A 26,774-nucleotide genomic window follows, 5' to 3' on the forward strand; every position below is an offset into this window, starting at 1 on the left:
CTGAAGTTTGCTTCTTTGTACTGTTGTTCCCCCCCCCCCGCTAGGTTAACATGCAAAATGTACTTAACTTGGAGACAGCATTGCAGTGATGTTCTTGTTTTTTGGCTGGAGCATCTGTGGTGAAGGCACAACTGAAAAATGGGATAACACCCCGCCTTGTTATATCTGAACACAGCTGGCCACGGGGCTTTCCCCACCCTAATACTGATTTTGCCTCTGTTGATTTCTTTTCTCCCATGGCCTTGAAAAACCAAGCTAAGCCCCAAATCCTACTGTCAAATCTTGACTTGAAGAAAGCTGAAAAGCCATAATCTCAGCAATCACCAAATTTTTGTTGTTGGTGGTAAAGAGCCAGAGCACTAAAAATACTTCCAGCTGCCATGTCTTGAAGATGGAGCAATCAGATGGGTCAGGCCGACCCATGCTCGCACAGGGAACACAAGGTGCCAGGATGTGGGTGAAGCAAACCGCTGCTCGAGTTTCTGCAAAACCCCTGGGTCTTTGCTGACACACTCCTGCCCAGGGCAGGTTGTGTTTTTTAATGTGTGCGAGGATTTGGGGAGAGGAGGTTGGGACAGGCAGAGGAGAGCCCACAGGGGAGAGATGCCCTTAGTGGCTTTCATGCCTTTCATGCCTGCAGCTCCCTGGGACCCCATTCAGGAATTCTCTAACAGACACTTTCAAGAGCATGTGAGAGCCTGCTGAGCAAACCTCCCTTACTCAAAGCCAGACACTTGGGTAACTTTTGCTCCCCTCCCCCAGTTTATTTCAGTTGCATAAGCAAACATACGAGCAGTATTTCCACCGGGCTGGAGCACTCCCCTTGCCCACGCAACAGCTTGAAACGGGATCTGATCTTTACTCCTTACTGAGGACGTTATAGTAATTTAAGAATATCTACAAGGTATTTAGGTGTCTCACTCACACTGGTCCAACACCTGTCAAATAAAGAAACCCCAGACCCTCAAGAACAAACAAACAAACAAACAAACAAAAAAAATCAATGGGAGTGCTATGCTTAGCGGCAATGCAGGGCTAAAGGATCTTTAGATCTTCGCCAAAATGTCTCCTTAAGTTTCCACCCCCATTTCCTTCAGGTGAAGATGATCTCACTAAAATCCTGCTCTTCTTGCTTGTCAAAGCTCTCAGTTTGATCCTCTGCTTTGCAGACCCACCGATTTTGTGCCCATATACACCTACTGACAGCACCTGCTGCGGGGCCTTTCATTAACAGCTATGAAAAACAGAGGAGACGCAACTTTAAAGTCCCCGAGGTATCACTTCTTAGTCTTAGCACGTTGTGTGCAAAGCTTAGACAATTGTTTAAAAAGTCCTTTCTTCTTGGGGACTGAATATATTCACACTGGAAAAGTGAGAAAAGAAACATGTTTATACATTTATTATATACAATATTAAGGCACAAGTTTAAACAGCAAAGAATAAGAAATCTTTGGCTGACCAACAATATCAATATTTGCTGTGGGTGACACATAACGTTCTTCATTTCCCCCCCTATGTACAAATAACCCTCCAGCTGTACAACACTGTACACCAACTTCTCTATACAACCAACGACAATAAGAAATGACAGTATTTTACAACTAGTTACCAACGTCACCTGGAACGGCTACAGCACAGTTTCCCAAAACGCAAAACAGTTCAAAGAGCTGGGAAAACCAGCACAAACGGAGTTGCACCGCTCTGCTGAGAGGGACTGATTTATGGCAGTAGTGCTCCACGCAAGTCCTGCTAGTGCTCGGGCTGGGGGGAGACCTGCTGGTCCTCCAGACCTTCCCTCCAGGAAAACTAACATCTCTTGACTTCAACATAATTGAGGAGAATGAACCTTTGAGTTTATTTGAGCTATGACTCCAAAAGCAAATGAGAGCTGCCTACACCGTAGTCTCTAACAAATGGTTTCCTATATGTGACCATGAATCTGGTGCAGCATCGGCTGTAAACACACCTACCACATACCAGAAACTGGAGGAACTGTGGTCTCCACGAGGAGGAGGAGGAGTGCTGTACTCTAGCTGACTTGGAGAAGCTGAGCTACACCACTACCAAACATAACTGAAAGCCACATCACACGTGCTGATCCAACACTGTTTCTGCTGGACACCTAGCTGTCTGCCTGTACACAAATTATTAAATAGTTTCATCAAAAGAAATGGTACAGCCGGTAATAAAATGCTTAGGGACTTCCAAGCACCTGGGTATCCTTATTTCTTGGAGAAAAACGATGAAATGAAATATTCACCACCATTTTACTTGTATTCCCTTGCTTTGTCTTCCTCCTGCCCCGCTCCAACCACAGACACTCGAGGAAGGGCTACGGAGGTGGGTCAGCGCTGCTGCCACGCGCGGGCCCAGCTTTTATGCAAACACTTACAACCTTTAAATTAACTTTAGAGAAAAAAATAAAATTATTTTACAAGGCATATATTAAGCTGCGTAACATCTTCCAAGGGTTTTACAACATTTGGTTTCACAATGCAAAGCTGCTAATACTCAAAACACACAGTTCGCTTGCCCGCACAACCTACCTACCGCTACTTGGTTTAAGAAGTGCAAAAATCAGAAAGAGGGCGACACCGACGTATGTCTAATTCTATGTACACGCAAAAATAAGTGCATAGATTTAACATAGCCATTTTGTTTTTTAAAAAAAGGTATCAGCCAGGCAGTATTGAGCGCAGGGCTCTGGCCCCTGCAGGCGTTGAGGTTGCAAGGACTTCAGCTTTCAGTGAAAGCAGAGTTTAAAGTGCCTGGTGTTTTCACAATCAAGGGCTCTGATCCGATACCTACAGGAAGGGGTGACCTTGAGCCAGCCCTGAGCACACGATTACTTCCAGCACCCATCAATTTTCCACTCTAGGCAGCTTCACATAAAATCCCATCACCCATTTTCCCAAAGCCAAGTTCTTCCTAATGTCATTACGGTGCACCACAAGGTTCAGGAACCGCAAAGCCAACACAAAAATACCTCCAAGAGGAAAATTTCCCTATCAGCATGTGCAATGCATGAAGCAAATGGTATGCCATGATTAATGCTGCTGGTGAGTTGGCTGTCTTACAAAGACAGTCGCCACCTCTTACAGAAATCAGGGACTAAGCTGAAAATGAGAAATGTTCCACCCTGGTTAAAACAAGGTGAAAAGAAACTGCACCTCAGCACAGAAAACAGATGATGCTCATGCTTTGCTTTGCAGTTAAACCCTTCCCGGCCTGATCCTACACCCTTTAATCCCCAGTCCCACGTCAGCTTGAACGGCAGGTTTGTATGCTCAAGGAAGGTAGGATTTGGCTGTAGGCACTGAAAATAATGAAAAATCCTGTTCTTACCACAAACACACTGATTCTTCCACTACTATGAACCACTGCACAGTTAGAGGCATCTTCTGATCTCACATGCAAGCCCAGATTAACTCCAGTGGAAATGCACCCACACAACCCCCCTCTGAATGAGCTTCTGCACTGCACAGCCCTTTGGGAAGCTACCGGGATCCTCCCCCAACTTTCCCTCCTGAAACCTTCCCATCCTTACAAAAGGGATTGCTTCAGCAGGGTCCTCCTCCCCTCCTCTACTTTCATCCTCCATGGGAATTCCAGCCAACAACTGCTCCTACCAAAAAAAGGAGTCTCAGCAAGCTCTGAGGTTGCAAGACATGAATATTTGCACTGTAAATCCAGCTCCAAGAGCAACACTTGTCCAGCTAGGAAAGAGACACCTGACCTGCCTGCCCAGGAAAACCACACCACACCACTTCAAACAAATACTTAGAAGAACCTGCTGTGTACATCTATGGACCAATTATTCACTGAAATTAAGCAGTGAATACTTTTGAGAAATGAATTGATACTGAGAAAGATGCAAATTTCTCCTGGGTTATTGAGAAACTCCCTCTGGCCTCAAAAGAGCCAGGATTTCATTCCCTGTCCCGGCTGCAGAGAGGCAGGAAAACAGAGCGGCAGTTTGCACCCATTCTGTAACTTCACTACCTTCTCTTTACACCAGAAAATGCAGTTTCCTTTTCCCTCAACGATCCCCTTCTCACGCCACATTCTGTTTTCAACGCCCCTTTCTGCTCAGAAAATCCCAGATGTTCATTTCATCGCTCCTCTTCAGCGCACTTGACTTCTCGCCTGGTCCAAAGTCAACTTATCAACTCAAGCTTCATTTCGGGCACAAACTTTCTCTATCTTTCTTCAAACTCTCAGGGTTAGTTTTTAAGGTTGGCACACCGAGGACCATCTTGGACCTGGCTGTACGCACACGAAAGCCCAGAGATGCCGTCCTCTGCTCAGATGAGGACTTCCATCATGTCTGTATCTGGAAACTCAGGCTTGTGGAGCAAGCTGCTCACTCTGCCTTTGCTGTCGGGCAGCTTCCCGTGGCTTGAGTTCTCTGCAATGAGAAGAAGGGAAAGTTGGTCTTCAGCTCAAATTGAACAGCAAATTGTTCAAACCAAATATAAACCCTTTTTTTTTGGGTGGTGGTGGAGCACATCTTAACTGTACATCCTACATACTGAAAGCCAAATTTGATCAGGAGGCCAAGAACATGTCATGCTGAATTCCCTGCACAATGACAGTAGGTGTGTTGGTGTGCACAGACCCCAAGGGCAGGCGTAAAGACAGTATTTAAGAGATACAGACCAAAGTACCTCTTTAGCTGTAGCCCTAGAGATAAACAGGCATTTGTGAAAGGTCTACATCACTTTACCAAATTACTACTTGTCATCTGATCCACGGTAGCTCTCCACATGTATGCTGCTATTCTGCATCAAGTACAAAATTTTGGAGTTTAAAACATTACGAAGGCAGTACACAAATAATCAGGTAGGTGGCTTAATCTAAAATGTATTACTTTGCCAGTGGGATGGGATAAGAGAATGTACATGGCCAATTATCACAATGTATGATAGATGTTGTTAGGTGTTTATCTTCACCACCATAGTTCTCGAAAGTCAAATTCAGGGAGAAGGAGGACTCTAATTTCTTATAAGCAGGAATAGCTTGAAAGACTATTTTAAAAGTACCTGGAAACAAATTCCAATCTGGATTTCCCAAAACACAGTAATCCAGATTTTCAAGCAATCAGTGATATTCGGCCCGATTAATGATACATGGCATGTTTTTAGAGGGAAGGCTTGCTTTTGAGACAAGATGAATGTGTAGGAAACTGGCTTTTTCAAAATAATGTGTGTAAAATAAATGTCTCCCTTGCTGCAAACCAGCAGTTTCCACCTTTCAAAAATAATTAAAATTGTATTTCTTTACCCCCCCCCAAATCTCCACTTTCTCCTTACTATTTCCCCACAGGTTTCCTTTAAAAATTAGGGAGAAAAAGGTGCTTTCAATAACCATGTTTTAAGTTGAAAAAAAGAGAAGGGTCTTAGTATGTGAGCAGGTGCAGAGTGTTTTCAAGGTGTGAAACTGTAATTTTATCTTTGGCAGCATGAATAATTGCATTTGTTGGAAACTCTGCCTGCCGCAGGCAAGTGAAGCTTTACAGAAGCTGCCAAGCACAAAGCTCTGCGAAGCCAGACCGGGCAACCTTGGAAAGTTCCCTCCCTATGATTTTAGTTTCCCTGAAGAAACCTCCCACCACCTTACAAATTGTGAAGGCATCACCCCCCTCCATCAACACTGGGGTGCCTCTGGGGATCTACTGACAGCCCTGAGGATGCTGGCGTTTCGCACCGATGCGGGGATCTGGCAGAGCTCCCCCAGTTTCTCACCGGCCACTCGTGTCCCCGGGGGCCGTGGGGCCGGGCATTTAAGAGATACAGACCAAAGTACCTCTTTAGCTGTAGCCCTAGAGATAAACAGGCATTTGTGAAAGGTCTACATCACTTTACCAAATTACTACTTGTCATCTGATCCACGGTAGCTCTCCACATGTATGCTGCTATTCTGCATCAAGTACAAAATTTTGGAGTTTAAAACATTACGAAGGCAGTACACAAATAATCAGGTAGGTGGCTTAATCTAAAATGTATTACTTTGCCAGTGGGATGGGATAAGAGAATGTACATGGCCAATTATCACAATGTATGATAGATGTTGTTAGGTGTTTATCTTCACCACCATAGTTCTCGAAAGTCAAATTCAGGGAGAAGGAGGACTCTAATTTCTTATAAGCAGGAATAGCTTGAAAGACTATTTTAAAAGTACCTGGAAACAAATTCCAATCTGGATTTCCCAAAACACAGTAATCCAGATTTTCAAGCAATCAGTGATATTCGGCCCGATTAATGATACATGGCATGTTTTTAGAGGGAAGGCTTGCTTTTGAGACAAGATGAATGTGTAGGAAACTGGCTTTTTCAAAATAATGTGTATAAAATAAATGTCTCCCTTGCTGCAAACCAGCAGTTTCCACCTTTCAAAAATAATTAAAATTGTATTTCTTTACCCCCCCCCAAATCTCCACTTTCTCCTTACTATTTCCCCACAGGTTTCCTTTAAAAATTAGGGAGAAAAAGGTGCTTTCAATAACCATGTTTTAAGTTGAAAAAAAGAGAAGGGTCTTAGTATGTGAGCAGGTGCAGAGTGTTTTCAAGGTGTGAAACTGTAATTTTATCTTTGGCAGCATGAATAATTGCATTTGTTGGAAACTCTGCCTGCCGCAGGCAAGTGAAGCTTTACAGAAGCTGCCAAGCACAAAGCTCTGCGAAGCCAGACCGGGCAACCTTGGAAAGTTCCCTCCCTATGATTTTAGTTTCCCTGAAGAAACCTCCCACCACCTTACAAATTGTGAAGGCATCACCCCCCTCCATCAACACTGGGGTGCCTCTGGGGATCTACTGACAGCCCTGAGGATGCTGGCGTTTCGCACCGATGCGGGGATCTGGCAGAGCTCACCCAGTTTCTCACCGGCCACTCGTGTCCCCGGGGGCCGTGGGGCCGGGCTGTGCGAGGGGGTGGTACCCAGCCGTCCACGGCCAGGGAAGGAGGCGGCGGCGGGCCAGAAGAGCTCGGCACTTTTGTCCGTCTGAGTGCTGCTGTCTTTGCTGCCCGTCTTCGTGTGGGAGGCCGCCGGTGCTGGGATGGGCATGCAGGACAAGGAGGGCAGCGGAGGAGGCAGCGAGGGACCCAATGGGTGGTCGTGGTGCTCCTTCCCCAAGAGCAGCCCTGAAAACACGTGGTGGTCAGTCACATCCCAGCTTGAATGTAAGTGCTCTCCTTCTGTCCCACCTCAGAGCTACAAGGCGCTGGTCTGGATATGTCTCCAGCCCTTTAGCTCAGCTTAGCTCTTCCCCTTGATACCGCCTGTTGCTCTTCTCCTGACATCCACATGGTACTTTCCTACAAAACCAGCCTTTTGAGAGCAGCTGCCCTTTCTTGCATCCCCTTCTGCACGTCCGTCCCAGAGGTACCCCCAGCACAGCCTCACACACCTCCATACCCCCTTGTCCCATGCGGCCCCAAACCACAGTCCTGCACTCATTTTCCCATTTAGCTGCTGCATCACATCATGCACTCCTACCCAAAGGGATGCTCACCCTCTTGTTTAAGCAGGCTTTTTTTCTAGCCTAAATTTGTTATTTACTCCCACAAAGCTGCAAATATCATCTGCTTGTTTCTGGCAGGCTTTCCCCCAATGATGGCTTTCCGTAATCAGTGCAGAGTGATTTAATATGATTAAAGATATAATTAAGATACAATGCAAGGTTAAAAAATGACTGATTTTTTACTTCAGCAAAAGGACACACGTTCTTTCCATGGAAAATGCTCTGGAAATGAGCCGTCGGGGCAATGTGTGCCATAGCCAGGGTCACTTTTGCTAAGCTCAAGCAGAAGGATTAGGACAAAGTGATGGATGAGCCAAAGCTTAAGCAAAAACTGAGCTCACCTATGCTTCCCTTCCAGATCTTCTCTTCCTTCTTCTCCTCAGCTATCTGGTTGCTGGTGAGCGAGGTCTGGCGTGAATGCGTGCCCGTAGCAGCGGCAATGGAGGGGACGGACCGAGCTGGTCGCAGGCTGGTGCTGTCGGCTTTCCCGGGGTCCTTCCGTGACCGCTGCTGAAGGACCTTGATCATGGCATCCTTCTCAATTATTTTTGCATGGAGATTCTTTATTCTGCCAAAATATGAATGCCTTGCTTACAGGAATGAAAGAAACATTTATATGGGCAGCTCTCCCCACCCTGGGGCAGCAGGATGGGTCCCCGGGCACATGCCCTGCTGCTCTGTCCCCTCCAGTTTTGAGCGACTCGGACAAGGCAGCTCCCACCAGTTCCTCTGAGGATAGCCATGCACTTCGAAACAGGCAGCGTTTCTAGCTATTAAGCCAAAACTGGGAACTCTTTTCTGCAAGGTTAACTGAACCCACCTATTGCTGTGACTTTACCAGCCCAGCAGGAGCAATGAGGGCAGTATCCCGACTGGGCTGCAGATTGCTACCTTCACCAGAATACAAACACACAGGCAATTTCCACCCTGTAATACATCGGGGCCAAATCTGGAAACCCTCCTTTGGCAGGCTGAGTTAACCCCATGATTCAGGTCTGTCATCAGCTGGAGTAAAGACCTGCTGAAGGTCTTTACCTTCCCGAGCGGAAAGGTTCCCTTTGGTTTGTCTAACAGTTGGGCTGGGCTCTTGCTTCTCCCCCACTACTGCAGAAACGATCAGCACACAGAGTGCAGAGCCGAGCAAAGCTCACTTCTTCTCTCATACAGACCCCGAAGACTCTCAAATCACAAAAAAATAGGATTCTCTGAGACTTTTCTCCAGGAATGATTAACATCAAATCATACCGAAGGACTACAAAACCACATTTAAAAAAAAAATAATTGTACATGTACAGTATGACAGCCAGATGGCTATAGCTTGACTGTGATGTACAATATATAGTCCAATGCAGCTGCATTTTGTGAAGCAGTGAAAGCTAAAATGCCGCATCTGGAAAACCTATACGTACAAGGGAGATAGCTAGTAACTTCATGTGGGCATTAGTTTTCATAATGAGATGTCTAATTTGCAATGAAAACACAAGATCATAATCTATCTTTAATGAAGTCAATGGCAAAACTCCGTTACTTCACTGGAAGCAGGATTAGCTTGCATCTGTGAGTGGAAAACAAAAACCAAACCCAGTAAAAACAATCATTGATATTTTCCACAAGCAACAAATACACCTTTTTATAAAAATGTCTGCAGACCGGTGTTTTTGTGGGGAAGCCAACACTGAAGACCAGATTTTAAATAGTTTTTCAGTAAAAACCTAGAGGAATACACAAACTTTCTCAAGGGATTTTTACTCATCAAAAGGCCAATTTTAACCAGGAAAAGTGTCTGGATTAAAAATACTGCCCCGGTCTAATGCTCATTGAACTACATGGCCACATGTCCACTTTTGTGCTGAAAATGGAGAAGTATCTGCAACAACGAATGTTACTCTCGCTGACTGCCTGTGCCCAAAAAAGTTTATTTTATATCTTCTACTGCTTGTAAATGCATCTTTTTTAGTGGTGCTTGTGGTGCTAAATTTTGCAGGTTTGTTCCTAAATGCCAATGTGACCATCACACAACTTGGATGTGGGAAACAGTGTATCTAGAAAGAGCAATAAGCAGGCAAGGAGCGAAGAGCGAGGCAAAGGCAAGCCCTCGTGTTGCTCATTATGTAGGAGTGGGATTACAACTTCAGCTTTTACAACCAGATGCTCTTGTTTCCAGAGGGGGATTTTCACTGAGATTAAACAAGCATTCAGCTTCCTCGCGTGCCAACCTCCTTTTAATAGTGGAACAATGTCTGTTTTGTAAGGTCATTTTTGGCACAGAGAGGTTTAACGGGAAGGTAGGGAGGAAGTTACCTAACGACAGCAACACTTTAATCCCTGTTTTAACGCTGAAGAGCAAAACTAAGTCAAGTGAAGCTAAGCCCATCCTTTCCAGGCATGCATGAAGGAACAGAAGGGCATCCTGGTTTACCTGAACCCAGCCCAAACCCCACGATGAGCAGGTATGGCACAATGGCCCCTTACGTGTACTCCATGTCCTGGCAGCGCCGGTTGGCTTGCACGATCTCCTCCTCCTCCTGCCAGCCCCGCACCTCCAGCACGCTCTCGCCGTAGCTGCCGTTGCGCGAGTGGCTCGGGGCCGAGGCATCCCTGGCAAAGTGGTTCAACATGGTGAGTCGGGCTCCTGAGGCTGTGAGGGCAGCTTTTACAAGTGAGATTGATCCTTGCAAAGAAAACCCCAAACCCACATTCAAAGAGCAAGCTACTGATGGTTGCCTTCAAGCAGACAGCTGTCTGGTGTTGGGTTGCCTTGCTGCGGTCTACTCTTGGCTCAGGTTTAGTCATTAACACCATTAAATAACTGGGCTCATTGAACAGAGCGCACGCTAAAATCGTGGGCGAACCCCATGGGGCTCACAACCGTCCCAGAGGACAGGGTCAGACATCAGAAGGACTCACTCACTGGGGAAATGGTCCCAAGTCAACAAGACTACATCACAAATGAGAAACAAAATTGCACACTCTGGAAGGTGAAAAATAGCTCAGGAATTGCTGCCTACACTGCAATTGAGTGCAAAAGAAAAGGATCATCCTGAGTCACACACTCAACTGCATTTCAAAGGGAAATCTCATTTTAGGATGTTTTCAGGGCATTTGGCTTCTAAGAAACTGGGGTGAGAAGTTAATTATCCCATCCTCCTCATCGCTGGAAAGCCTCGCTGCAGTGCCTTGTGTGCTTCTCGGCACCACGCTTTGACACAAACTGGAGACAGTCCAGGCAAATGCAATGGGAATGGGAAGGGGTTTACACTAGGACGTGAGGAATGGCTGAAGGAAGTAAGTTAGTTCAGGCCAGGGAAGATACAACAGGGCATATCTGTCTTCCAATATTTACAAGGCTGTTACAATGTCGACAGTGATCTGTTGTTCATCATGTACACCTGGGAAGGACAAGAATCAGTTGAGGTAGTTTGCCGTAAAGAGGTTTAGCTTAGCTATCAGGAGAACCTTTTTATTTTGAAGCTTAATGAAGTGGTGAAACAGGGGACTTAGGCCACAAAATTTCCCTCATTACAGGTTTTTAAAACGACCACGTTGCAGACTGCGGGATGGATGCAGCCATATATCAACAGTCTCTCCTTGCTCCATTGGTGTGGTAGGGAGGAGCTGCCTTATCTATGCTATGCAATTTGGCAGCCCCAGTCTTTGCCATTGAGGCCATGGCTTGAGTCTGGTACCTGGATTTGATAAACTTTTAGACCTGGTCAGAAGGGTAAATCCTGTCTTAACCAACTATTGTATCTCACTGGCATGACACCACGGAAAGGCACATTAACCCTTGCAGTGCGACTCAGCAGGGAAAGGCAAGCAAAATCCAACTGTAAGAAAATATCCATTCCTTATTATTCCCCCATGCTTTCCTCTGCAAACAGAGTTGCTCACTTGCAGCAACATCTTACCTCTCCGTTGCAGCCGTGGCTGCAGCATTCATGGCAAAGTGCCTGATCGTACTCTCCTCCAGGTACTTCTGCTCCCACTTGGTCATGTCGGCTTCCAGGGCCAGGATCCTTTCCTCCTTCTCCCGCACTAGCTCCATCAGGGCTGGGGCATTGTGCTCCGGGAGGCTGCTCGCCTGGTAGCTGCCCTGCCTCTGCCAGTGGAAACAGCAAGATATTCACCTCCTGCCAAGTATGGGAGCTACTGGCCCTTTTTTCCCCACGTCTTCTCTGGAGCTCACAAAGACATCCCCATGTCTTTTGGCAGGGGTAAGGGGAAACCCCGGCTAAACCCCTTACGTTGCAGGAGGACAGGCAGGTTGACCGTGTGTGCAAGCCCAGCACACGCTTCTCCGGACCACGCTGACAGAAGTAGGGATCCGGCTGCTCCCTGGATGTGCAGGGATTTTGTGGGATATCCCAAGCCAAGGGAAAAGGTAGGAAAAAAAGCTGGTAGGAAAAAGAAGCAATGAAGCTTTAAAAGATATTCTTCTTGCTGGGACTTCATCACACGGCTGGGCAGTGCTCGGTATGGACAGGCAGTTATTACCAGAGGGTTTATATATAAAAGCAGAAAAAAAAGTGACATGTAACCTAGCTACATGTAACTTATTTAAAACAGCGGCTGGGAAAATATCCCAGACATGGATTTATGCCTGTCTCTTCTAGCACATTAGTTCTAATGTGCCCTCAGAAGATGCTTTCTGTGGTGCTGCAGGTAACTTTTGAAGATCCCCAGGCACTGCAGAGTGGCTCCCATGGGATGCTGACAAGCAGCAGTGGGTGCGTAACCCCTTGTATCTACGCTGTGAGGAAAGCACTTATCCAGGCAAGATTTATCCCGCCCAGTTACAGGTACTTAATTAAAGCACCTAAGAGGCACAGGTAGCCTTCCCGAGCTCCTCTCACTGCTGGTCGAGAGTGAAGGAGGACGGAGATCCAGCCCTCAGCTCAGGGGAGGTTGGGTGGAATAAGCACACCCGGGGGAGAGGCATGAAGCTCTGGAAGAAGTCAATAGAAGTAAATGTTTTTTTCAATAAAAAAATGCAAGAGATTTGGTATACTCCATGGCACACAGGACTGTGTTAAAAGGGAAACTGTATCTCGGGAGCACCGGCTTCTCATCCGTGCTACACCACGAGCTTCCACTGGCAAAGCCCCTCCCTGCTCCAGTACCGGCACACCAGAGCAAGGGCTGCAGCAACTGTTTCCATTTTCCAAACCACATTTCCTCCATCTAGACACTTATCCCCTGCTTATGGGAAACTAGAGACACCAGGGAGGGCTGTGGCCTTTGCCTTTGGTGCGGTAACGTGTTTGGAAGCTGCTTTCTGGAAGAGTGCAATATGGAGTAACCCTTAGGAGCAATGGCTGCAAGTCTTCTGCAAAAAACAGCACTTACACTTCAAATACTGTCAAATCCCTGGCAGGAAGGATATATTTTTGAAGCGCAGCCCTGGTCTGTAAATGGCATCTTGGGACATCACAGGTGCCTGTCGTCTTCATTTTCAGTCAAAACCTCTGCCAGCCCTGCACGCTCAGCCTGTAACACTAAGTCAAAGGATTTTATTTTTTGGTCCTAGCTCATGCATTAGCGATAATGAAGGTTTGCTATTTGGACTCGGTTACCAACAAGCCAGGAACAGAAGATACTCTGGCTCGCTGTCTCCTTGTGTGCTGCGTCTGTTCTGCTGACTCCAGTAAAAAGGAGAAAAAAAGCTCTTTTTTCTCTGTGATGAGAAAATATTTCAGTAGATATAACTTTGATAACTCAGAGAAGACAGCTCTGAAGTAAAAAGTTGGGGCGCCTTGAAGCAACATGATTCATTGCAGGGTTGTGGCTCATAAAACAAAAGGTATAAATAGTAAAAAATACCCCAAAGTCTCCTCTCAAAGCTGATAGGTGAGATGTGAAGTCAGAGTATCTTTCTTCTTAAAACTTGTTAGAGGGAACTGGTGTAGGCATTTGAGAACTACGGCAATCCAAAATGCAGTTGCTGATTACAGTGCCAAAAAAAAAAAATTAAAAATGAAACAATCTGTAAGTTACAGAGGAATTTTCTGCCAAAATGAGCAGACGTAGCCTGAACTCCCAAGACAAGGACTTTGTTGACAGTCTATCCCAGTTACTTAATATATCAATTTGTCCCTATATTCCAGCCCAGAGAACAAAACCTTTTCTAGTTCTAGTTTTACCTTCACTTGAATTTTAATTGTATTTTCTCAAACGTTCCTTCATTTACACCAGCATTAGCATGTCATACCCCATGTAATTTCTTTTCTAAATTGGAGGAGAGCAGGCTAAGGGGCAATTCAGAAGAGCTACTGGAAGAAGACAGGAACAGCAAGCCCACAGTGGACAGGGCAAGAAAGATTTAACATACAGCAGCAAGGAAGAGCCAAGATGGATGGGAAGGGTCTCCAGGGAGCAGCAGTGACAGTGATGCCATTGGAGGGGTGCTGGGGGAACTGCCCTGCCCTGTCCTGCGGCTGCCAGCGAGGAGGTGCTCTCAGGTCCGGCCACCTCGTGACTCTGCAAACCGCTGATATTGCCCATAAAGCTGTTTCCCAGCCGCATCCTGCCAGCAGAATCAGACCCTCTGCTTTCTGGCAGCACAAGCTCTGTGTAACAGCTGCTTTGGTCTCCACTAATGGCTCATAAATAAGGAAGGGTTATTGCAGCAGATGTATTTCTTGACAGAGATATGAGCGAGCCCTTCAAGAGTTACAAAAGCATCATGCTTTGCTTATGTTGCTGGTTTTTCCCCAAGTGGTGGTTTGATACACTTAGTACATCTGCTTGCCAGTGCCCGTGTATTTGGCACTTGGTGCTGGCTGTAACCTGGAAATCCTCCCTGCAACCTCCCATGCTTCTTTCTCCCCTTTTCACAGATGACTGGACTTTGGGACTCGGGGATGGAGGAGAATGTGAGAGACCAGGTTACTTAACCAAAGAAATAACTGTGCATAAAATACAAGCATAATGCTATCCCTCCGAGGACACAGGGCTGCCAAAAAAACAAGGGGACAGAAATGCAAAACTACACTTCTAGCCAGTCTGGACTGGACTGATTTTAAATAATTTATTGTCTGAAGATGATGACACCATTGGACTCGATTATCCTTATGGGTCCCTTCCAACAAGATATTAAATGATTCTATGATTTGTCTCCAGATCTGTTATGGACAGAGGTTTCTCTGAACCAAGTACATCATCTTTGTCCAGAATGAATATTGTCTGAGCCCTTGCTCCCACCTAATCCCACATCATCCCACCTTGCTTTTTCAATAAAAAAATCGGCCAAAATCTGTGGGCTAAATCTGACGCCCACGTGTACTGCACCTTTCCTCTCTTCCTTCGGTGTGGAGCTGATCTTGCACAATCTGTGATTGCTGGAGAGAAACCTGGAAGGATGTTCTCCCCTGGCAGGTGTGGGGGTACAGGTAGGGGCAGAGCCCTGCCTGCCCTTAAGCAGGGGAGCGAGGACCTCCCAGCCCCACTGCAGGCAGGGCTCAGCCGCGTCCAGCAGCCCCTCTGCGGAGCTCCCCCATCCTCCACTGAAAATCAGGAGTTAGAATCATAGAGTGGTTTGGGTTGGAAGGGACCTTCAAAGATCATCTAAGTCCAACCCCCCTGTCATGGGCAGGGACATCTTTCACTAGATCAGGTGGCTCAAAGCCCTGTCCAACCTGACCTTGAACACTTCCAATGATGGGGCATCCACTTAGGAAAGGCTTAGGTGGAAAGCCCAATGACCCAAACCCAAAAGCAAGGTGGCATCTCGCAGGGCTGCAAGCGACCATCATTCTTTAAAAGCAATGCCAAAGGCCCCATGCTGGGGTCCCACACAGACCACTCCGTCCTCACCTGCTGCATCCGCAGTGAGTCCAGCTCCCGCTCCAGGCGTGTGCGCAGCCGCCGCTCCATCTGCTCCCTCTTCTCACAGGCTGCCTGCAGCTGCGTCAGTGCCTGCTGCAGCTTCTCCACCTTCTCCACGTAGGCCTGCTTCCTGCGCAGCTGTGGGGGACAGGGGGTCAGCAGCGCCAGGAGGCACCGCACACCCGCCCTAGGCCACCGAGACTGCTGTGCACTTGTAGGTGCGTGTTGGGCGCAAGCATGGCTTTGGCCATTTGCTTTGCAGAGTTTCTGCAGGGGAAGGATGGTGCCCCTTTGATGGGCAGGGAAAGTGCATAGTGGGCATTGCTGGGGCAGCTCTACCCCTTTCGGAGGGAATGCTGCCCAGATCTTCCACCCATTTGGGATCCGGTACCCATGAAACCTGCTGGCCATTTCTGAGCAAGAGCAGTCATGGTGGATACTCTTAGGGCAAGCACACAGGCTGGCCTCAGCTAAGAGGAATCCCAGTGGGTTTTATTGACTGGTAACACTTGGCACATTGTCTGCACCCAAACAGAGTCTCGTTTTTTCAACCCTGTGTATCTGTCCAACGCAGGTGGAACAAGCGGAGTGCCAGCAGCCAGAAGCGCTCCACCTGCTCTATCCTGCTCACAGGCTTGGCCATATCGATGTGCTGGCAGTTAAAGGCGGGCCCTCCTTACGTATATAATGCAATTACTGAAGGGCTAAACATGACACAAGGATTTTGCAATACCGGGTTTTACTGCCAGAGATTGCGCAAGCAGCATACCCCAAAAGGAATTTGCAAGTGGACTGCAGATGTTCAGGGTGCTTAGCGGCTATCCCCACTTCTTCTGCCCTCCTACCATGCCACTAGGCACTCAGTGACACCACAGGGTATCGTGATCAGGGCTCATGGCAGGAGCTGGCACACTTGAGAGCCCTCGGGGAGAGGAGGCTGCAGATGCCGGACATGCTGGGGCATCAGCTGTGCCGGGCACTGGTATGGGCATCAAAGCCTGTGCTGAAACCTGACCCCCAGCCAAAATCTGGCACCGAGAAGGGGCGAGCTCATGGGGGCCAGGCACACCTTGGTGTCTGTGAGCAGTCCTCATCCCTGGGGAGTGTGGACACTGACCTGAAAACTCTCCCATGGGGCTGTGGCAGCAGGGTCTGCCTGCTCTCCCCACAGGCTGCAGTCCCTTGCTGCCTTGTTCCTGGGCATGTGCAAAAGAAGTTTGGGTTTTTTTTAATTGTGTGATGCCGGATTCACCTAGGTTCCCTCCCACTGATTACAATGATAATAAAATCACTTTTTCTTGAAATTCCTCTTCTGCCACCCTAAATCCATCCATGTCACAGGTGAAGTGAAAGACGGGCTTGTTCACAGCAAAAGCAAAACTTGGCCTAAACAAACCTCCCCAGCCAGAGCAGACGACTGGCAGTGTGACCTCCCTAGCCCTGCTGTAATCTGGGCTAATGCTTACGGCTCCTGGGGCTTTCCATGAAAATTAATGAGATTATAATCCCCACTAGTCTCTGGCAGCAACACGAAGATTGCATTCCTTGGGAGCGCACAACTTGGCAAGACAGACACAGCGATGGCTTCTTGCTGAATGTGCTATTTTGGCAGTAGGAAGGTGCCTGTGCCACCTCCCAGCCGCGCCAGTGTGGATCGGAGGGGGGAAGGGGGCTCCCCTGGGGTCCGTCCTCGGCAGCAGACTGCCAGATGCTGGAGAGTCCATCCGTACCACAGCAGCCAGAATTCGGCTTTGCAGAAGCCCTCTAAGCCCCAGGGTTCACATGCTCGCGCATGAGTGCACCTCTGCCTGTGTGAGTGAGGCGATGCACACGCGTCCACCGCCTTAGAAAACAATTTTGTTGGACATATGCAACAAGACAGTTCCCACATTCAAAAATTTATAGGGAGGTTCTTGAGCCCATTCTGACTTTTCTATCCTGCCTGTAGATTCATAAGCAAAAAATTTACCCATGCATTTAAAAAACAAAGTACAAAATGTTGTCATTTAAATTAATGGGCTTGTCAGTGCAGTATGCATCTGTAAGGGAGGGGGACTGCAATCAGAAGTACATGATACTAAGCTCCACTACCTCACAGACACACAGACTCAAATAAAAAAAAGCTGGATGGCACCTGGAGAGGTACCAGTTCATCCTCCCATTGCAAGGTAGGATCAGCTCTACTTAAAACCTGGCACATGTCTGTACAATCTGTTTACAAAACCCTCCAGAGGTAGGGACTCCACAACCTCCCTCTGCAAACTACTTCACGGCTTATTTTCCTATACTGCCAGAAAACTTTTACCCTAATGCCTAATCTGGCTTTCTCTTATGCAATTTAAGCAAATTACTTCTTGTCCTGTTTCCAAATTGTGATCTACTAGAGCAAGAAGCATTTAATGAAACAATTCACATATTCAGAAGATCAACAAACTTGCCTGAACACTGCCCCTGTCCCAGGGATTAGGAAAATAAAGATGAAGAAGAGCTAAGGCTAAAAGGTGGTGATCCAAGCAAATAAATCTGAGCAAAGACGAGTGGGTCTTGGAAAAATATCTGCACTAGGAACATCACTCCAGTTTGAGCTATGCAGTATCTATTCTATAGATAGGAGATTTGAGTTAAAAGACTCTAAGAGATGGAGAATCCACTATCACCCTACATACGTTGTTTCAGTGTTAATTACTCTAACTCTTTATTTCTGGCCTGACTTGCTCAGCTTCAGCCCCCAAACACTGCATCTCATTATTTCTTCTTACGTTAAAGAGCAACGTTTAATCTGGCTGACAGCAATCCCTTCTTCATGTTCATGTGCATGGACTGGAGCTCAGCCACCTCTTCACTTTAACTGTTAACAGCAAAGAACAGCTTCTGGGCCTCAAATAAATTCTACAGCTGTTTTCTGAACCCTCTCTATATTATTCAGTCTTCTATCCAAAGTGTGGACCAGACACATGATTCCAGCAGCAGACTCCTCAATGACATGTGGTGATAGTACCACCTACATGTTTTTTAATTAAATCCTTCTACTAGCAGGCACTCAGGATAATGTAGATTTACATAGTACGCTATCTTATGTTAATTCAACTTAGTAGCTACTGCTTACTTCTCAAGCCTTGATTTAAAAAGCTTTTAAACTTAATTACATTCTGGTGGTAGAAGAAATCTGGGTGGATTTACAAAGCAGTGCATGAGGTAGAGCTCTGTTAATAATAACAGTCATTTTCATTTGAGTGATTTTGTGTTTCCTTCAATATATTCCAAATTATAGTAAAAATCCCTGGTTTAAGATGAAGGTTCAAAACTTCAACAATATCTGCTGCATATGTGTCAAATTAAGCTCCAGAAACACTGGAGACTTGAAAAGGTGCTCTGATTTAGTGATGAAACAGGCCAAAACCAAGGGAAAGGGAGCACAGGAGCTTGGGCACACGCTGGCAGCCACAGATTAACTGCACTTCACCTGAGCTGCATGACACTGCCTTGAACAATTACAACATGGCAGCTGGCATAAAATTCATTTGAACTCCCCCTAGAATGAAAAAAGCAGTTAAACATTACCAGGTCAATGTGGGTTTGCTCAGGCTGAGAGCTCTGACAGACAAACTCTGGCAAATACCGTAGCATCACCCTCATATGTTGTCACCCCTGAGCTCTACCATGCCCTATGCAAGAGGTTACCACCTCCGTAACATCTACCGTGCCCTGGTCAGGAGGTTACCACCTCCATAATATCTACCATGCCCCAGGCAGGAGGTTACCACCTCCGTAACATCTACCATGCCCTAGGCAGGAGGTTAGCAGCTCTCTAGAGGGGAACATTTGCCCTCTTCTCAGCTCTACCAGTCCACAATCCAGGATCCTAGCTCTGATCCCCAGCAGAGGCACATTTCTGTTGGATGCCTAGATGAGGAACTGACAACTGCAGAGCTCTTAGAGACAGAGCCCTAAGGCTGCAAATGTATTTACTGCAACCCAGCAGGCACAGGGTAGCTTCTTATACCACCTGCCTGGAAATCTGCATTTATGCTTCTGCTGCCTTCACTGCTGTGTATTCAGCAAGTCAATGTTACCTGCCAATACCACACTGACAGTCAGTGGAGCAGACAGGAGCTAAATGTATTTCTTCCCATCCCCTGCAAGATGCCGCAACTGCAGGAGCAGGTGTTGCCACCTAAAAACATTCCTTTATTCAGCCACTTCATAATGAAATGCAAATAGAAAACCTCTGGTTGCCTTTAAGGCAAACAGTGTCAAGTGAATTATGAACAGATTAAAGGTACGCTAGCTCCTGCAGCTACCCCAAAGGGACTGCCCCAAATACACTGGGACGGTGAGCAGGCTTTAGTCTAACAAAGGAGCAATTAAACTTAATGTGATCCTCTTCTTGCTGCTGAGTGTATCCATTGCCTGCAATGGAGTTTTTGAAATGTTCCTAAATAGGAAGTCAGAATGGTCTAATGGTCAGGAACAAAACAGCAATGCCTTCACCATTTACATATAGTACCTTAAGTCTTCCAGACTCTAAGTAACCATTAATTAACCTAACGGGGGTGGGGGTGGGGGGGTGTCTGTCATGCTGGATACCCTGATAAAAAACATTCAAATATCACTGAGGTCAATTCACCTTTCATCTTTCCAAGACAATGAACTGCATTTAAGTTACTTGCAGGTATTTGACAAAAGACCTTCCCTGCTCCTCACAAGACCCCTTGCATCCGTGCACCCAGCGGGCTCCCATGGATTCCCACCCAGGCCAGCCTTGGGGAGGGTGCAAGTGGGAAATGCAGCACCGAAGGGGAACAGACCTGCCCAAACTCATGCCAGCAGCCTGTACCAGAGCATGAACCTCTACCGAAGCCTGCTAGGTGAGCATTCTTCCCCTCACCAATGGCCTTCCCGCTCAGATAGTAAAGATTATGTTTCTTTTATTCCCCATAAAACATCCTCCCTCTTTGTTGGTCACAGGGCTAGAGATTTTAAGGCCAAAAAGGCCTGTTTTGACAGTCTTGCCTGATCTGCCAGAGTGCACAGACCTTCAGTTATTAAATCCACACCTTTTGGTTGAAGGTCTTAAGGAACAAAATAAATTGAGATTCAGAGACCTCCAATAATGGAGAACTGACATCACTCTTAGTTACAGTTAAAACTGAGCATTATTTCCATTTTGAATTCGTGTAACTCCAGCTTCCAGCTACTAGATGTTGTTCTGTACCTGTCTGTCAGTTTGAAGAGCCCTCTGTTCCTGGGATTTCTCTTCCCATCTGAATACCTATTTTCACTATCAGGCTTACAGAAGCCTTAAAGACCTCTTGGGAGTTTTGCACAGATGGCACTTCTTGGGTTTCATGGTATGATAGTTTTTTTCCAGCTCTCACATAAAACTTGTAGCTCTTCATAGCTCTAAATCCTGAAAGGTCTGCCTCCAGCCAGATCAGTCAGTTATTTTAAGACCACCGTTCAGATGCGAAGTTACGAAGCCCTGCACTGCTGTGCACGTCTCAAAAGCCTCCTGGCATTCTTTGGGAAGAAATGGGATGCACCAACATCACATATTTGTATCGCAGTCCCAAGTCAGTGAGCAGTCAGCTTTTTATTTGATATTTCTGTTAAGTCCTACCATTACCTCAGACACCAGCTAGCTGAGTTTGGTGTTGCTCCTGGTTACACGTTGAAGGCTCTGCTCTGAAAACATCTATGGTTGTGGTCTCCTTTTATTGCTTGTTTGGCTCAGTATTGTATAACTATGCATTTTCTCTATAAGAGAGCCAGTGCAAGGGGAACAGGAAGACCTGCCACACCATGGCTAGAAGAGATTCGGGACTTGGATGGAGAAAGCCCTAACCATGAGCCACCGCTAGCCTCAGAGCAGAGAAATGCTCCCCATGCCTCACCTCCTCTTCCAGTTTGATGACCTTGGCTTGTGCGTTGTTCAGGGCCTGGTCGAGGATTTCAATGTGCCTCCGCTGGTCCTCGTTGGCAGAGCGCACAGCTGCCAGCTCCATCTCCAACTTCTCCTTCTCCTTCAAGTGCTCTTTGTCTGGAAGAAAGACAAGAACAAGAGCTGCTCCAGGAGGACAGCTCACAGGCCCTGGGTCACGTGCCAGAGGTAAGCTGCCACATCCCTAGAAAAACAAAAATTATGTGAAGCAGCAGCAAGTGGGGCCATTACAACACAGTGCTGAGACACAGCGGGCAAGGAGTTTCTACTGCCAAGGCTCAGCCCCTCAATGCCCAGCCTTACGTGAGTGCCAGCAGCAGAAACAAGTGGTAGCCTGGGCTGCATCTGCACTAGCAGAGCTTGTGGACCTGAGCACTGCCTCATAATTGTCCATTCTGCTGAACTACTAGCATGTTCCCCAGCAAAATTTTGGCTTGCACCAGCTACTCCTTTCCCACACAATGCCCAGGCCCTGCTTGAGGACAGCCTATGTCAAGGACTGCTTATAGCTGCCAGCTTGGATGCTGCTGCCCTTCTCTAAGGGGCAAGAAACCTCAGCCATGTGGATGCGGGCTGTGCCGTGCCCAGTCCATTTTATTTGCAAGGATGGAGATCATGAGATACAGAACATGTGAAGAAGCCAAATAATAAACACAAATCCGTGCTGGACGGCTTGAAAATTGAAAGAGGGGAAAGCAATAAGGAAGAATAAGATAGGAGGCATCTGAACAGGCTTTCTCTGGCCATACAGAGAAAGGGGGGCTGTGGGAGGCATTTCAACCCTGTGGGGGCCCTGGGTGACTTTCCAATCCTCCTCTAAGCCTCCAGCAATCGGTGCTTCTCCCTTATTAAGCTCCTTAAAGCACCAGGAGTGAGACTAAAATGTGTAGGTAGCCTCTGTGCTGAAAAATCATCCCTTTTTTGGGTAAGATTCAAAATTACATTAAAAAAAAAAAACTAGCTAAATTCAGCTTTGCTCACATCTTTTTCTTCAGCAACAAATTGCAGGCCCACCATTGACTTCATTGGCAAGTTGCCTGGGGAAAGGCTCGGCTCCATCTACCTCTGCCCTGACAGTGCTGAGAAGCCATTTCAGGGAACACGAGCATCATGGGCCAATCACTAGATCCCTGACACCGGCCTGCAAACAGTTAATGATTGGAGGGAGCAGGGGATGGAGGTTTCATTCAGTGAAATCTGAGATTTCAAAATCTGGCCTTTGTTCTGAATGACAACAAAAATAGAGCACTTGGCAAGCCTCCAGGAAGGAAAATTTCCTCCAAAAATTAATTTGGTGTCAATTAAACGCTGTTTTGATTTTTTTATTTTTTAAACACAGCATTACACAATTTATTATTTTTTAACTGAAGTGAGAAGTTGCTCCAAAAACATCGAAACATGGAAAATCTGCCCCTCATATCCATCCCATCACACCCAAGCGTGACCATTCAAGCTGGAAGCCCCACCATCCACCTCCCCCCAAGGAGGGTCAGGAAACTTCACGTGGCCAAAGCCGGCCCATTTCAGACCTGAACTACCCCCAGAAGGGCCTTATTCTTCCTTAATTACAGGCGGGATGAGAACAGGTTTAATTTACACACTACCGGTAGGTGCCTGCAGCAAGGTGTGACGCGTACAAGCTGAGCCATGTGGAACAAGGCACGAGTGGCCGAGGTGAGCCCATACCCACCCGGCCATCTTCCCATTTATTCTAAAAGGAGGAATTCAGCACCTCACAAAAACATTCCCTGGCAGCAACACCAGCACGTTGACCTCTGCAAAGTCCACAAGCAAAGCCCAGTGAGTGCCGCGCACACTGCGCCACCAACTGCCACCACGAGCCATCTCGGTATGACGTGGTCTTAATCTTCCCACGTCAGCAAGAAGTTTTATCTTGGACATGCAGGTCTCCTCCTTCAACACAAAGACATTTACTTCAATCAGATTCACCAGAAGGAACTTTAATATCCATTGTACAAAAGTGTAAATCTGGGCAAATTATCAAGCAGCTAATTCCACTAGAGGGTGAAGAAGCTGGAAGGTGAATGCCATTTCAGCTCTGTGGCACTCCACCATCTCATGCTGGGACCACACTTCCTGTGCTCCAGATTTGAAACCCATACTATAGGAGGACAGCACATAAAAAACAGGACTTGGGACCTTCACTTTCAACTTTCACGTGAGGAACTCAAAGCACTCAGCTTGCTCTGCTGCATTACATTTTCTATCCCCCCCTAAAAGGAGGACAAGATTATGCTGTACACAAAATGACCACTGAACCCACTAGAAAGCCGACAAGAAAAATTTACTTAACAGCTCTCAACACTTCTGCACATCAGCTTCTCCCTGAAAAATGCTGGAGGCACATTTTATAAGTACTTTCCTATATTACATTAATTTTTAGTAAAGAAGGTCTGTGTTGAACAAACCTTAAATTCTCCCAAGTACATACAGATATCCTTAAAGTCTAAAAATACTGTTTTACTGTGCTACACTTGCGTGTACCTTCTGCCCAGGCATGTACTTTTTACCTAACAGACTCCAGCTAATAACTATTTCTATTTTCTGGTGGGTCACTGCTACATCCCATTACTGAACAGTCCCCAAAAGGCTTCTTTGCTGTAGTTTACGGTTGTAATCTCTCAGTTTTCCACCCACTGTCTCTGACTGTTGTACCTCAACACACTGAGGACATTATACTCTGTGGCTCGGTAGAAGAAAGAGGAGCTAAAGCCAAAAGCCTGCTTTGGTGCTTCACAAACAGGCTTTTTGAGTTGTCAAGCTGGGTAGGTACACCAAGAGTAGACCAGTCTTGACCCTGCTTTGAAGCAGAAACATTAGACAGAAAGATACATTCAATCTCTGCCACCCCTTCACTACATTCACGTGACCCCCAGCTTTTCACACAGACCTCATGCTTAACAGAAGGTTTTGATCTGATCAGTCTTGAAAGAAAAACGAGAAATATGTTTTTAACGTACCATTTGCCTATATCAGTTGAACGTGTGCCCTCAAAACCACTATAACTAAACACTATATTACAGATAGCACAGGTCCACCCTGCATGCTTCATGAGGAGTGGCTGTGTTAACCCCTGCGTCCCAGCCAAATGCCAACACAGCTCATTGCAATCTTCTCTTCCTGCAGTTTCGCTTACAAACAGCACATTCCCAACAGCCCTCTGGAGTTTGGACCACACCAGCACCAAGAAAAGGCTGAGAAGGTGCAGGAGGTCATGCTCGAGGTCCCTGAGTCTGTTTTCTCACGTGGTGATTAACAGGGATTCTGCATTGGCATTAATAATTATGATCAATTGTAATGTACTTAATAAATGGTTCAGTACGTGGTTACTTGTGGTCACCGACCTAAGCAGGGATGCAGAAAGGTTTGATGCTTGTTGTCAGAGGAAGTCACCAATCTCCATTGAAACTCGTGATGGCTTTCCTTACCCTACGAAGTATCGCAGGCAGCTTAAGCATGGTCTGATTTACAGTTAGGACATTTCCATTTGCATGTTATAAAGTGCACGTCAGCGGAGAATTTGACCTTCACTTGTTGAAAACTGAAGTCAGATTTCCCACTCCCCTTCGGAGGGCAGGGGGAAGTCACGCAGAACACACACATTTTTCTATACGACACCGTTTCTTCAGGATGCCTGCTCCCTGCGCAGGTGCCCTTGCCTCTGGGTGCAGGGGGACAGCGGCTCCCCGCTTCCCTGCATGCAGCTCACGGCTGTGAAATGAGAGGGCAAGGAGCTCCCTTTCACTCGCCCCTGAAACTTCTGCCTCTGCCCTGATTATTTCCTGTCTCAATACCAAATGGCTCTTAGTCTGCCCAAAACCCCGCTCTCAAAAACATGTACTGTGAGCATTTTCTTTGGTTGGATTCATTCGATGGGAATATTTCTTTGCCATGAATGGATTCATTCGATGGGAATATTTCTTTGCCTGGGATATTTGGGACAGAGATATATGCACAAGTCGTAGGCGGCACATCCACGGCATGCTCCCATGAAGCATGAGGCTCTACTAACACACTGCCAAAACTGTCTACACATCCCCACTAATGGGTGCAGAGCCACATGGATGGGCACAGACCTCGATCTGCCTCAGACACCTGAAAAAACAGCCCCTTGGAGGAACCCCTGCTCTGACAGAGTGTCTGTAAGTCCAGAAATCCCAGAAAAACACACAGAATTCTCAGACTCCACTAAAACAAATTTTTCCCATGATATGCTGTATCATAAGCTTTCTCTCTGCCCTATGCCCTTGAAACCACCCTCAGTCTTCCTGCCCCTCCCTTTCTACAGCATCTTTCAGCCTCCTCGTGCCTGGCTCTTCTCTCACCTGTATGGCACCATACACCTTCATCGGTCGCTGCTCCATGTTCTTCCTTAAAAGAATCTTTTTCACTGACAAAACATCACATAATTATCATGAAACTAATAGGCTGTGAGTTCTCTCCTACCCCCGATACAACAGTAGCATTTTTCTTAGGCACAAATGCCTAGCACTTAATACCTTGAGGCATGCAGCCTGGCTTTGCCTATTACTATTACAAAAAATAAGAGTTTTTGTCACCTCCGGTCTCTACCTCAGAGCGCACAACTGCTCTGCACTGTTGCACTGCTAATGGACACCTGTGCAAGGAACGAGAAATGATCCCTGCATGTCCTGCCTTGCCAGACTGCTTTTTCAGGGAGTTTTTCCTATTGCTGGAGTTTTACCGCAGTATTAATTCTGCATTTGCAGTATTACCAAGAACGAGCATTAAAAAAACCTCAAGAGTTTTATCTTTCCTTCTTCATCTCATCATAAGACTGCCTTAAAAATGATAGCTTGTAGGAACCTACTGATGTTGGAATCTTTTTACATAACTTGGGTTGGGCGTGTTAAGGGTCATGTTTTCAGGCTGTTTTCCACAAACGTAGGGATTAGAAATCTGCTTTTGCTTTTCTAATGAAAACTAAGATTTGCATTTAGTAATCTGACTTAATAAGCTACTACCCTTAGGAAAAAACCAAACACAAGTTTCACAACAAAATTGCAACAGCTGATGGGAGCGCATGTAGACACCATTTTTTCTCGTCTAAAAATGACTATTTCAGGCTCAGTAGACAAGTGTACACATGGCAGCTAAAATAAGTTGCACCCCTTCTCCTCTCATTTTTCTGCCTGAGCATCCCATCAAAAGACATGAGGAGGGTACAGACCATGCTTGCAAAACCCCCAGGTTGGCAGTGAGGTGCAACCCGGGTCATGGTCTGCCCCTGCAGAAGACTCAGAAACATCAGGATATAAATGCAGTCAGCAACAGAGGAGTTCCAAGCAAAACCTTTTACGGGCTCTCAGAGGGGTGTTTTAGGCTGATACCCTGATATCGAGGTCATTACTGCATGTGCCCCAGCAGCCCAAAGAACGTGACTGAAGAGGACCTGCTTTGCATGTGCCCGTTTTTCTATTCTTGGAAGCACTCTGCATCACATTGGT

At 46.6% G+C, this 26,774-nt stretch overlaps 1 protein-coding gene across 3 annotated transcripts in view; it reads right to left on the minus strand.

The window, feature by feature from the left end:
• Positions 1 to 1,372: 1,372 nt before the first annotated feature.
• The window catches only part of AMOTL1 (angiomotin like 1), a 49,632-nt gene continuing 24,230 nt past the window's right edge, over positions 1,373 to 26,774 (minus strand). For 2 of the 3 annotated variants that reach the window (XM_009282129.1, XM_009282122.1), the window contains exons 6-12: positions 21,239 to 21,384; positions 15,333 to 15,482; positions 11,429 to 11,619; positions 9,993 to 10,118; positions 7,862 to 8,088; positions 6,871 to 7,140; positions 1,373 to 4,408 (exon numbers count right to left, since the gene is read on the minus strand). In XM_009282129.1, coding sequence (XP_009280404.1) covers positions 4,305 to 4,408; positions 6,871 to 7,140; positions 7,862 to 8,088; positions 9,993 to 10,118; positions 11,429 to 11,619; positions 15,333 to 15,482; positions 21,239 to 21,384 — 1,214 coding nt within the window. In that variant the 3' untranslated portion in view covers positions 1,373 to 4,304. The remainder of the gene's footprint in view (positions 4,409 to 6,870; positions 7,141 to 7,861; positions 8,089 to 9,992; positions 10,119 to 11,428; positions 11,620 to 15,332; positions 15,483 to 21,238; positions 21,385 to 26,774) is intronic. The other variant, XM_009282115.1, reaches the window with a different exon arrangement.

Source organism: Aptenodytes forsteri, unplaced genomic scaffold (assembly GCF_000699145.1).
Source record: "Aptenodytes forsteri isolate BGI_AS27 unplaced genomic scaffold, ASM69914v1 Scaffold75, whole genome shotgun sequence".
NCBI lineage: Eukaryota > Metazoa > Chordata > Aves > Sphenisciformes > Spheniscidae > Aptenodytes > Aptenodytes forsteri.